General features: G+C 35.9%; 1 protein-coding gene across 1 annotated transcript in view; it reads left to right on the forward strand.

The window, feature by feature from the left end:
- Positions 1-14,123, forward strand: part of LOC150104223 (transmembrane protein 8B-like) — a 167,888-nt gene that overhangs the window by 138,128 nt on the left and 15,637 nt on the right. Inside the window, exon 10 of the mRNA XM_090396236.1 lies at positions 8,720-8,980. Coding sequence (XP_090252362.1) covers positions 8,720-8,980 — 261 coding nt within the window. The remainder of the gene's footprint in view (positions 1-8,719; positions 8,981-14,123) is intronic.

The following is a 14,123-nucleotide window of genomic DNA, read 5'->3' on the forward strand; positions in this document are numbered from 1 at the left end:
AATTACAGAGGTATTTCTCTACTGAGTGTTCCTGGTAAGATATATGCAAGTACACATGAGAAACGGTTGAGGAGGATTGTGGAAGAGAAGCTTGGTGAAGAATAATCAGATTCAGGCCAAATAGAGGCTGTCAGGATCAGATTTTCACTTTACGACAGATAATTGAGAAATCAGGGGAATATAACAAAGATCTGTATTTAGGTTTTGTAGATCTGGAAAAGGCATATGACAAGGTGCCAAGAGAGAAGCTATTTGAAATGCTACAGTTATATGGTGTCAATTGGGCATTATATCAAGCGATACCTAGTCTCTATTTGAGTTGTAAGTCAGCAGTTAGAATTGAAGGAAGTACAGGAAGATGATTTAATGTTAAATCTGGTGTACATTAAGGATGTACATTATCCCCTCTGTTGTTCATTATCTACATGGATTACATTATGAAGGAAAGTGATATTAAACCTGATATCAAAATTGGAGATGTTAATCTCAGCTCTTTGCTTTATGCGGATGATGTTATACTTCTAAATAAATCTGCTACAAGTCTGCAAGATTCCCAGACTTAAGTGAATGACTGTTGTAATAGATATGGTATGAAGGTCAGCATTACAAAGACATTGAAAATATCAAATACATTGTGAATGGAGAACCTATAGAACAAATAAAACATTTCATTACTTATGCACGATTTTTAGTGAAGATGGTAAATTAAATATGGAAATGACAACAGAATCAACAAAGCTGGTATGGTAGGAAGTCAACTAAATAAATTTATATGGAATAAGAGAGAAATTAGCCAAAACATTAAATTAGCTATACAAGACAGTATTCAAAACAATTTTTACTTATGGATCTGAGAGCTGGGTCAGAAGTAAAACATGTGACCAAAGACTAGAGCCCAGATATGAGAGTCCTGAGAAAGATTAGGGGCATGAACTGATGGCATCAATGGCAATAACATGTTAAAAACAAAGATATTAGGCAAGAACTTGACATTGTCAGCATCCAGGAATGCGTTAGCAGAGCTAATCTCAGGTGGTATGGAAACTTAAACAGAATGGGAGAGGAAAGATTAGTTAGCAAGAGAAGTGTTTTCTGCTAGGTTGGCAGGAAAAAGACCAAGATATAGGTGGATTGATACAGTAAAAAGTGCCTTAGAAGTAGAAATATAAGATCTGATAATGTTGGAGTCTTGACAGGTAACAGACTGATTTGGAGGAAAATTGTAGATAGAAAGTTAGTAATGATGTAATTTTTCATGTAGTACTATCATATCCTATTGAGGGTATATATCAGGAATTTGATGATGATGATATTCACTAACACCTCCAAATTTCTGGCTTCATCAATTTTCCTGGAGTACACTGGAGTCAGTGTGGTGCACAATTGGTAAGCTTTTCACCCCAAATGCATAACCTTACACTTTGCCATGTGAGACTGACATCCATTCTCCTTTACCTGGACTGCTAGTCTAACCAAATCATCCTGCAAAATTTTAACCTCATCTTTATTAACTGTTGCACTACCCAATTTTGCATCATTGGAAAACAGCCGAATAGTTCCTCTCAGATTCCTTCCTATATCGTTAATATACAAATTAAATAGTAACAGCCCAAGAACAGAGCCCTGTGGCACTCCACTAGTCACAGGCCTTCTACTGGACTCTACTCCTGAATAAAGTACTGTCTGGTATCTCTTCACCAACTTTATATCTATCCCCCATTTGCTGCAATTTATTAATTAAAATTCCACGCTGTATCCTGTCAGTCTTTGCCATATAAACCCATTACCTTTATCCATCTCAGCTGTCACTGTATTATAAATCACAAGAATGTTACTGAGGCATAACCTACCCTTCAAAAAACCATGTTGTCTCCCATATAGTATCCCATTTTATCTATCCATTACTGTATTTTGTGCTTTCCAATTTCTCCAGTATTTGAATACAACTCCTGATATGCTGATTAGTCGGTAATTTACTACATCAGTCTTGAAGCCTCTTGTATGCAACAAGTGGAACATGTCATGGCACTGATCCAAGCAATCTCATAAGTTTGTCATACTTACCAGCCCTGTAATTCCATACAAATCTTCTCTTGAATGAAAATTCTGCACATTAAGCCATCTCCCAGATCAAGCCCATATCATCACTCTCACCAGTATGATGTGAGTGATCACCACAATGACCACACTCATCAGAGACAAATTCTCTGATGGAATTACTAGATTTAGCACTCTGAAACCCTTAGTACATTCCATTATAAGCTGCCTCAGGTAATTATTCCTTGGTAACTGCATAAATTCCATTTCTTTCCTCCCATGTGTCCTCTCCTCCTTTCAGTCTATCTTCCCATAGTTGAAGTCCCCATAATAATTACTGCCCTCCACTCACTGAGCTTATTTGCCAATGCATACTGTCACCATCAACCTTAACATACTCTAGTCTCTAGAAGTATCCAACTGTGTGTTTTGTTCTGCTGGCCACTATCCCACACTAGATGGCTTCAGGTGTACTATTTTCACTGCCCTGCAGTTGTACGCCTCTCTTTGGTTGCAGTTCATCAATAATACTCCTTCCTCAATCTTTTCTCTCTGTCCTCCCTGAACACACTATACCCTTTACATTCTATCCCACTAACTAAATCATCTTCTGTCAGCCATGTCTTACTAATGCCAACCTTTGGCCATGAACTAACCAATGTCAAAAACTCCTCCCTCTTGTTCTGAATGCTCCTGGCATTAGTGTACATAAAGTGATAGTCCCTTAGGCCCACCTCTGTCCTTATGCTTTACACTAACTATCACATTCTCGTTTGTTACAGTGGTACTAACTTAGGCATTTTATGCACATTCGTACATTTAGCTGCCTCACTGGTATCTGTGTACCTGCTCAACAGCTTCTTCCCTAAAAGCTCTATTTTCCTGATTTTGCACATCCACTTTCACTTCATTCAACAATTTTTCCAGACTCTAAACACCAAATCCATTCAGATGCAACCACATACAAGGAGTGTGGTTTAAGTTATAAGTTCTTTTTGTCTGTCAGACTCACTATATACATCCACAAATTCCATATCATTCCTTCTGCATAACTTATGCATCGACTCATTCACTATTATGGTCCTTCTCAGCTCAATTCTGTCATCACAGCAACAGACTCACTAACTCTTTTACTCTTTTCTTTTGCTACTTTCAGTAACTCATGTTCTCCCTTATACCATGCTTTCTCCTTTCAAATCATTTGTTTCAGCCAAAACAAGCCCATTTGCATTCTCATAGCCTCCCTAACATCATTAATTTTTGCACCTGGGAAGCAGATTTTATCACTCGCCAATTACACCTCTTATGATAGAATTGCCATACAAGACTCTTTTCTTAATTTTTCCTTCTCTTTTAGTCAACCATTCATTTATCTTTTCGCACACTTCTTTCTGTTCTCAGCTGAACCACTTAGCAGATGTTTCTTTATTTGCTCTAGCTCATGTTTTGTCCTATGTATCATTGGCATAACCATGCTGTCTCCCTCATTGTTTACATCCATCATGCTACTATTCTTTTGATCATCACTTTACTCTTTCTCAGTTGTGTCACTTTTAATCTCTTTCAGTCTTTTATTACACTGTTGCACACATTTTCACCTCTGTTCTGTCCATTGCTTCAATCTCTCAACATGATCTGCACCTCTGACCTTTACTTTTTGTAGCATATAGATTAGGAATAAAAAATAATAACGAAGATGGTATGCACCCTACCTGTACTTGATTCAGCATCAAACCATTTCATGCATCCTTCATTTATGACTGCTGATATGCAACTTTATGAACTATATATTGTTCTGTGCAAGGTTCCATTTACAACATACACATTCTTGAATGTTTAGATTCAAGTTGCTTCCTAAGATCTTCATTTTTAATGTGAAGGAGAAAAGAATATTATAAAAGCAATCAGAGATGATAAAGATAATATAAAAGCTGGGGATAAAAGATATCTGGAATAATTATGTTGAAAGATTGATAAATGAAAGAAAAACAGTGGTCGAAAATATGCCATCCGTTTACTCCTTAATTTCCCTCATAACTCTCATATCTGTGTTCTGTTGACTCTTATTGCCAGCCTAGCTTTCAAGTGGATAAGTTAAGTCAGTTAAACACTGAGTGCTATACTGCTAGTTCAGTATTTTGGCTAATTTCTCACTTATTCCTTATCATTTCATTTGTATGTATGGCACCTTGCTGTTACAGTTTTGCTTATTCATGTTATCTTTTCCATATTTAATTGCCATTTTCACATAAAATTGTGCCTATCTCCTTTCTCCTTCACATTAAAAATGTGCACAAAGAGATTGAAATATTTTACTTGTTCTGTAGGTTCTTTATTTAAAATGCAGTTAAAGAACCCTGAAGAATTGTTATGAATTTACTAGGAGTATAATGTCAACCGTATAAAGTAAAGAGCTGAAATGACTATCTCATATTTTGATATTGGGTTTAATGACACTTTCCTTCATATTGCATTTCCTACAAATAATAATGGAAATGCAGTGCACCTCTTAGCTTGATTTTACATCATCATCTTCAAATCTAATTGCTGATCACATATATATTTATATAGACTATGGACTTTTGAGACCATAAGACTATATCTTCTCTAGCCTGGTTGGCAGAGTGGTTAGCATATCCACTCTCCATCCAATAGGCTGCTGTATCCTGTCAGTGGACATGGATGTTTCTAATTATGTTTAGGTGGAAGATAAATTTCATCGTCCAGTGTGAGACCACTGTTCCACTTATTAGTAGCCTGAGGATGTCAAAAAAGTGCCGTGTTTGCTCTCTAGAAGCAGGGTTTCTACATTATGTAAAAATAAAATATTTTTATTTTTAAATAGTGTAGTTCTAGATAAAACAGACTACCGAGAAAAAATCTTAACATTGTTAGAGTCAGATAGTTATTCGGAAATTGAGAGAGATCCAACAAGAGAAATACACAATAGAACCAATAATCTCCTACAAAAGACCACAGAAATCCCACAAAATACACGGCTTTCCATCCGTTCTTTACACCCACTCATTCCAAGGTTATATGGTCTCCCTAAGGTACACAAAGAAAACTATCCACTGAGACCTATAGTAGACAGCATTGACTCACACCCACATACAAGTTATCCAAATATCTGGCGTCATCGTTAAAAGCTTATGTGGGAAACTCTTCTTATATTAGAAACTCAACAGATTTTGTCTCTAAAATAAAGGACTTAAAACTAAAATCTTCTGACATCATGGTGAGCTTTGACGTGGTAGCACTCTTTACCAACATTCCGACACAGGACATTCTCCATATTTTAAAGAGCAAGATTTCAAATAAAATGTTCTCTCTGCTATCTCACTGTGTAAACTCTGGCTATTTTGAATTCGAAGGTAAACTATATAAACAGGTCAAAGGATTAGCTATGGGAAGCCCCCTCTCCTGTATTAGCCAACATTTTTTTCGAGGATTTTGAACAAAAAGCAATCTCCTCTTTTAGTTTAAAACCAAGAATTTGGCTTAGATATGTAGATGATTTTCCTCATATGGGAGCATGGTATTGAGAATCTTCACAGGTTTCTCAACCACTTAAACAACCTCCATCAGGATATAAAATTGACAATGGAGATTGAAGAAAATAGTTCCATTTGTTTCCTAGATGTTAAACTCACCAAGACGCCTGAATCAATAAAAGTCTCTATATTTAGAAAGCCAACACACACTGACAGATATTTGCATGCGTCCTCACATCACCATCCAGTGCAGAAGTTGGGTATTATATCAACTCTTGCGAATCGTGCAAGATCTGTACTGTCAAATGAAGAAGAACTAAAAAAAGAACTACAACATCTTAAATGGACCTTTAAAAACAATGGCTACTCTTTAAAAAGTATTAACCAATTATCCCACCGTCAACATAGCAACATAGAGACACAGGACGACTCCAAAGGTCATATCGTCTTGCCATATATCAGCACACTATCCAAAAAGCTGAGTAGAATCCTAAAGAAGTTTAACATACAAACGTGCTTCTCGACTCTGCCAAAAATAAGATCGTTTCAACAACTATAAACAATCTCAAAACCTTCTACAATTCCCAGGTGTATACAAGGTCACATGTGAGTGCGGAAAGCCTTACTATGGGCAAACGAAGAAATCTATCCTACTGCATCTCGAGGAGCACCAGAGAGACTGCTTATAAGAGAACCAGAGCAACTGCTCTGTCGGGCCATGTCCTGTTTTCAATAAACACGAACAATGAAAGCCGCCAACATGAGATAAATTGGACATCAACTTCAAACCTACACATTTGCCATGATGAGGTGGAATGCCGCATTGTGGAGTCAAAAGAAATCACCTTAGACCCGCTTCATATGAACAATAATCTCAGCTATAATTTGCCTGACTCTTTCAGCTCTACTATCAGATACTGGAGATCGCGTGGTTCCACACACGCACAAGTGTAAAACAATAGAACTTTAACATGGACTATAGCTCAAGTTCATAATAACTGTAATTCACAGTCGAATATTATGACTTTATAATTGTATAGTTTTAGAGTGTCTCAATGTTATTTTCAATGTCTTTTAATATCTTTCTATGTTCTTAACGCCTGATGAAGTCAATCTCGATGAAACATGTTGCGTTTTCAAATAAATCTCATTTTGTTATAATTCTCAGGTTTTAAGTCAGTTAATATTAAAAAGTGGATAGTTAAAATCTGCCATAATGATCACTCGTTTTGCACCTGCCAAACTCAACTGCCTAAACATTTCTTGCTCCTCAGACTCTGTATTCCCCTGTGGCAGCATCCCTGAATATCCTGTCCTGTCCATCCTCATCTCACACCATATGCTCTCAAAACCATTAGTGTCATTTCCTTTCAAATCCAACACCCTTAAAGGACACAACTCATCACTTATAAGCAATACTTCACCATCACCATGTTTGTCCTTATCATGCTGAAATACACTATACTCTTCTATTCCTCTCAGTGTATCTTCCATCAACCATGTTTCACTGATCCCAATAATCTTGATAGTGGCTTAGGCTATCAATTCCACTAAACCATCACCTTTATTCCTGATAGCTGTTTATTACAGCATGTACTCAATTTGAAGAATCCTGCAGAATTATATTACTGGATTTATTTAAAAGTATAATATTATCTACATAAAGTAAAGAGCTGAGATTAATTAACATCTTCAGTTTTAATGTTGGGTTTAATGCCACTTTCTTTCATAATGTGATCTGTATAGATGTTGAATAATAGTGGAAATAGTGTGCACCCTTATCTTACACCTGACTTTGTTAAACTGTGCTACTAATGTACCTTCTTCAATTCTAATTGCTGATCTCCAACTTAAGAATAGACTATGTATTGCTCTACATTCTATTTACATCATATACTTGTAGCATTTTGAACAGCTTTTCTCTTGACATCCTCTATTGCCTTTTCCAGATTTACAAAGCTTAAATACAGATCCTTTTATTCCCATGATTTTCAACTACTGCCTAGAAGAGCAAAAAATACATCTGCTGCCATAACTATGGACAGTCAGGTCTACCAGACCATGCCTTGGTTGCCTTGCACAAAATTAGATGGAAAAAAAACTATCATGCTCCATTGCAGTAAATACAAACTTGACTCTTTTTAGAATCAGTGGAAGACTAAAAAAAACAAGCTAATCTGAATAAATATGTTGTATTAAACTTCCCAAGATTTGGGAAACTAATTCTTAGGTGTCCTGCCCAACATCTAAGGCTAGCCAACAGCACCCATTGAGGGTGCTCTTCATATGACTTTAGGCTTCATTTATTCTGATTTCATTTCTTCCACTTATTGGTTTTGTGTGTGTTATTACAATTTTAACATTCCTGAAGATGTCTGTGACAGACAAAATATTGAAATGATTAAAGCTGCTGTTTAATTACATCTGTTTGTGTGTAATGATTCCATAACAAGAGTGTAAACCAGCACCAACCCTAAATACTAATTTTTTAACTTCTATTTAGCCTATACCCATCTTATTTTTTTTCCAAACTTCTTCTCCATAATTTTTTTTCAATTTCTTTTGAAGTATGCTTGTGAATCTTACCTAGAACTTTCAGTATATAAAATATCAAATTGCATTCTCCTTCTCCATGTATCATATGACAAAATATGAAGAGAATTTTATTACTTTTTGTTTAACTCTTGGAGAGGAATAGATAGAGGATTACATAGTAGACAGTGAGTTGTGTAGTGTTAGTGTTCTCCCACAGTGAGTCTTTGGAGGCGTTACATAATAATAATAGAAACAGTAAAAAAATATAAAAAAATCTGTTCGGATAACCTAGCACTCCTCATCCAATCATGTTTCAGTTGGCCTTTCACCTTTTTCCTATTTTTCTCCTCTCCTTCCTATTAGATCATCTTAGTATTGTCTTATCATTTAAAAAATGGATAAAGATAGCAATTTTCAAAAATACTTTTTATATATATTTACAAAAATGAAATATTCCATATCATAGTGCACACTCATAAATAAGCTGTATTAGTCCTCACATTTGAATGCTAAATTAGAATGGAATAATACAGTTGTTCTAAATATTTTTTTTTGTATATTTTTTGTGTTTTTGGTAGAAATTGCATGTGCATTAATTTCAGCCATCATCTTTTAAGTCAATTTGACTTTTAACATTATTTTTCTTCCTCTAGTTTTATCATTCATGTGATGCCCAGGTGTACTCCTTTTGTCTAATACGGCTCAGTGTACTGCAGTTCTGTGATTTCTATTCAGCTATTCTATCAATATGGATGACACTCATTGCTATGGCTGATCTCCCATTGCCTCTTCAGTCTTTTACTCATATGGCTGGTGCTGTTGGTATAGCACTAGGAGTTGAATACGACAGAACGGGATTATGGGTATTTCTTCTTCCTGCAAGTACAGGATTCTTACTGGTTGCTGCTTCTTGGGTAAGTTGAAATAATTACTTTCATCTTTTTTTTTTTTTTTTTTTCCATGTATAATCTCTTTAGTACTTTACTTTTGCCCTCTAAATGGAAAGACCTGGGTTTAAATCTGGCTAGGACCTGAGAAACCCTTTATAAAGCTTTCAAAAACCAAAGTTGTGGTACTTTTAGAAACTGGTTTTTCATCCCACAAAAAAGGCATACCAGTCAAAGAGCATTCATTTGATGTAACATTATGTAGAGGGAACAAATCACAGGATCTTAGCATAAACTAGATTTATATAAGCCACATTACTTGGCCATGACAGGCTATAGACTAATAACTGAAGGAAAGATGAGATAGATATTAATTCTGGTTTAGGTTGTTTTTATGTAGTTCATGGATTAAAAAAGAACTAAATTTATTTATTTTGGTTATTTGTGACTTTGAATTAAAACCATATTAAGCAGGAGACAAAAGTACATTTTTCTGGACTGGAAGATCATGATGTAACTGAGGCTGTGAGAATGAAATAAAGTAAAAGATATTCATACTCAATTCAAACATGAATATTTGAATGAAGAAAAATTATCTGAAAAAAGGATATAAAAGAATTGCAGGCAGAAATGAAAGAGAAGACAGGAGAGCTAAAATTGTGTCTTGCCATATAATGCTAGAAGTTGAAAACAGCTGTGCTAAAAACAAATGGCTCAATATGGTGTTGAAGAAATGCCATGCAACATAGATTTATTGAATGAATTTGATGGAAAAAAGGAATATCGGTGATATGAATTGGATTTGGAATTTAGTGTTCTTTTGATGATGACCACACACATAAAAGGTCACCTATTGATATGTTTCTTAAAAAGTTGGAGATTGTACTCGATGAGAAAAACTGGGTTGGGGAGTTCCAAATTCCAGAAAGGTGGATGGAAAAAAAGCAAGATAAGCTGTTTGGTGTTGGCAGTGGCTGCTAATTATTACATTGTTCTTACGTGGCTAGAAAAAAGTGGAGGAATGGCAGTGGCCAATTCAGAGGAGTAATGCCCATGAAAGTACCTACAGAAAAAGGAACAATGTAGAAAGAGAGCATCCAAAAGAGAATGAAAGGATTCTGTGAGGAAAGGGTCATCTATTAAGCAGATTGCCTTCTTCTGAATATCATCAAGAGCATTCTTAGGGAGATCTTGTGTGCACCATCCCAAATATGAGAACAATTTTCAAAGGATGGTTGGATCTGAAACTTAGTGGTAGGAGTTGAGAGGAAGAGAAGTACTGTTTTGAATGGAAAAGGACACTAAGCTTTTTAGAGGCTGAGGAGGCTATGTATATAATCTGTTTGTGCCAGGATAAATTGGATGTGACAGTCAACCCAAGAAAAAGAGAAAGCTGATCTTGAAAGGAAGTTGGAACATTATCAAAAGTAAGAGGGGAGGGGGGGGATGAAGTAAGATCTTTCTTGCAATTAATAAGGCAGGCCTGAGTTTTTTATGGCATGGAACTTTACTAAGTTGTCTTTGCCTATTTGAGGATGTTGAGGAGATCTGTGTTTAAGTCGTTGGTTATGGAAGATCTTGAGGTTTTTATCAATGAGAATGAAGAGTACCTTCATTTGGCAAAGCTGCAAATAGGATTTGAAGTCAGAGAGAGAAGGTTATTGATGTAAAGGAGGAAGAGTGCAGGTGAAAGTACAGAACCTTGGGTACTCCAGCATTGACAGAGAAATTTGATGAGAGAAAACCATTCACCATGACACCCAGTGAATGACCAGCGAGGAAGTTACCAGTCCAAACACAGAGTGCAGGATATAATCAATTGCCTTTGAAATATCAAGAATGATAACATGAGTTTCTCCATATCTTTCCATCGCCTATGTCCAAAGGTGTGGTGAGATTAGCTAGGAGGTTAGCTGTAGAATGAGAATGGCAGAATCTATATTGGTGATTGCTGATTAACTGATGAGTCTTTGTGTAGTGAAGAAGCTGGTTGTTGATAACCTTCTCCATCATATGAAAGTACTGAGGTGAGAACAATGGAACAATACTTACATAGCTGACTTTTGCTCCCCTTTTTAGGATAGGCTAGATGAAACAGCATGAAAACAAGCTTATGGGCAGAATATAATAGCTTATATAGGCGATACAGGATGGGTGTTAATTCTGGAGTACAACTTTTGAGCACAACTGGAGAAATACCATCTGGACCAGGAACCTTATTAGTATCGAGTTTAATCGAGTTTTCCTGATTCCTTCTGGCGTAAGTTCAGAGAAGGCATGCAGTGTGGAGTTTGTGGTGGTATTTGAGGTGATTTGCCCTGGTCATTTAGTAAATAATTGGAGTAAAAAACTGACACCTTTTCCATAAGTGAAGTTACCATGGTGCCATTATTATTATTATATCACACCTCCAGGGAGTCCAAAGATTCATCGAGGGAGGGCATCAACTCTTTGTCTCACTACTCCACCAACCTTCATCATCTACCACCACTATTGCTTTCACAGACAATCACAAACATCCATGCCCACAGCAGGATTTGAACCCACAGCCTTTTGGCTGGAGAGCAGATACGCTAACCACTCAGCCAACCAGGCCGGCATTAGGATGCAGGAAAGGGGAAAAGTTATGCCCAATAGCTTTAGCAAGGGACTTAAAAGGCTTGACTACTGGTTGATCAGGAGGCAAGTTTATTCCATTTCATTCTTATGAAGTCTGCTTCAGAAAAGTTGATAACTTTTTACGTTTGTTTTGGGTGTTGTGTAAGCTGAATGAGAAGCTGGAGTTTTTAATTTAGCCATTGAACATATCATATGCTACATTTTTATCATGGACTGCAGAGGTGCATTTTTTTTGAAAACCAGGGCTTGGATATGGGTTTGGAGTTTGCATTGGGGAATGAACTCTCATTCCATTTAGGATTGTTTCAGTTATTAATTCAGTGAAGATGTTTGGATTGGGAGAATGAAAGCAGTAATCTGACCATGGAAATGAGGCATAAAAATTTCAGTGGTCATCCCAGTTAGCACAGTTATAGTGCCATAGGGTTGGAGGTTGGGATGAGAATATACTGTAGAGGAGATTTGAATAAGATTGTGGTCAGAGTTGCCAAGAGGAGCACATGTTTGGAGGGAGAGCTAGTTCAGAAAAGGTCCAGTATGTTGGAAGAATGATCAGGATTGTCTGGTATTCTGGTTGGTAGGTTTTTCACGTGGAGTGTTGTGAATGAATGGAATGGGTTGTCAGAGTCATTTGTTAGTGCTTTGTCTGGTAATGGGTTCAAGGAGAGGTATGATAGATTGTCTGGATAGTTTGAGTCTCCCATGATGAATCTTCTGATGCCATGGAGGTGCCCATACAAACATAATAATAAAAACTTTGTGTGTGATAGGTCATGACTGATGGCAAATGATTCAGCTTCCCTTTTGGCTTGCTCTGTGAAGTTGGAGTAGATGAGCCAGTTTGTGTTATAAATGTTAACCTCCCTACCGGCTAGATTTCGTCTATAGACGTCCAACTAAATCTGGATATGATTCAGCCCACCTGTTTAAAGAACCTGGATAAGAAGTGCAATTTGACTGTCATGTCCATTAGAAGGTGTGATAAACCCTCACGCTGAAGAGAACTGTTAATCGGATTATCTCCCGTTCGTAGCTGCCTCTCAGTTGCCTATAACAAGAAACGGACTTTCTTGTTCCATGCTGGTGAACTGGATTTTAGTTATATAGGATACACTAAAAATAGAGAAATTATTTATATTTTCGTTTTCTCTTTTTATTGTACAATACAATTTTAATTTCTGGATAAAATAAAGGTCTTGCATAATTTCTTCACTTAAATATTGCCTTACCTTGGAGAACCAATTTAATTATTTATTTTTTTGCGCTAATTTTTTTCTAATCGCTTACTAGACAAAAGATTTTTCTTTGTTCTCGAATTAAGAAATTAATTCACGATAATTATTTGAAATATTCTTTTAAAAAAAGAAAAGAAAACCGGCTGCCGACGTTCCAGATTATATTATTTTTATTGTTGTTCTAAATCATCGAAATCGAAGAATACTTCACAGATTTCCTTTATGACACGCTTGAGCAACTTTGCTTTATAGAGAATAACATGAAATTCTTTAATCATATTACTAAATTTTTTCTTCATGTTGTATAGTGATCTACTGTTCTTTGTACTTTTCACTTTCTTGGTTTCCTTGTATAATTGGTCATTACAAAATGAAATTAACAGTTATGATTTAAATTTATATTTTCTGCATAATTCAGATATTTTATTCTCCAATTTTTAAAGTAAGCGATACATTTGCTTATTTTTATCATTCAGAATATGTATATCAAATGTGAAATTTCATTTCCATATTTTTACAATAGAATAACTTTATTTCGCCTCTGAAAGTTTAACCCCCCCCCGTTGCATTACTATCACACACCCGAAAACTGTTATGAAACATAGGTACAGTTTTTATTTAATTCGTTATTTTTCTCTAGTAATTGTTCCACATAACCTTAATTTTTCGATACTGAAACTACGTGGTGATTATTATAAATTAGCAAATTATAAATCGGACAATATACATATTTCCTGATTATTATAAATCAGAAAATTATGTGATATTTGGATATAGGTGAAATTAATATTTAAAATCACTGTCATCCTTCAAATGCAATATCAGAATAAAGAAAGTGAAAAACCCGAAGTTTCGAAATACATTTCGAAAGCCCGCTCTCGAAATGTATTGGTCTACAGACTGGATTCTGAACACGCCAATGTTTCGTGATGTTATGACTGAAAAACAATTCAGTCTCATCATGAAGTATTTGCATTTTCAGAATAATGAGGAATACGATCAGGCAACACATCCTTGCCCAGACCTCAACAAAATTTATGATTTTCTGATGAAAATCCGTCAAAAATGTCGATCACTCTACATTCCTGAGAGAGACTTGAGTATCGATGAAAGCCTTATGCCATTCAAAGGTGGACTGAAATGTAAGCAGTATATTCCCAAAAAGAAAGCGAAGTATGGAGTAAAATTTTTTATGCTTTGCGAATCGGAAAGTGGATATCTTTGGGATTTCAAACCTTATACGGGAAAGCAAACTGTAATCGAGCACGATAAATATTCGGATCTCCCCTTGTCGATGCGTGCAGTAATGCAGTTAC

Source organism: Typopeltis vanoorti, chromosome 8, assembly GCF_054136105.1.
Source record: "Typopeltis vanoorti isolate ZY-2024b chromosome 8, IOZ_Tvanoo_1.0, whole genome shotgun sequence".
NCBI classification, from domain to species: Eukaryota; Metazoa; Arthropoda; class Arachnida; order Uropygi; family Thelyphonidae; genus Typopeltis; species Typopeltis vanoorti.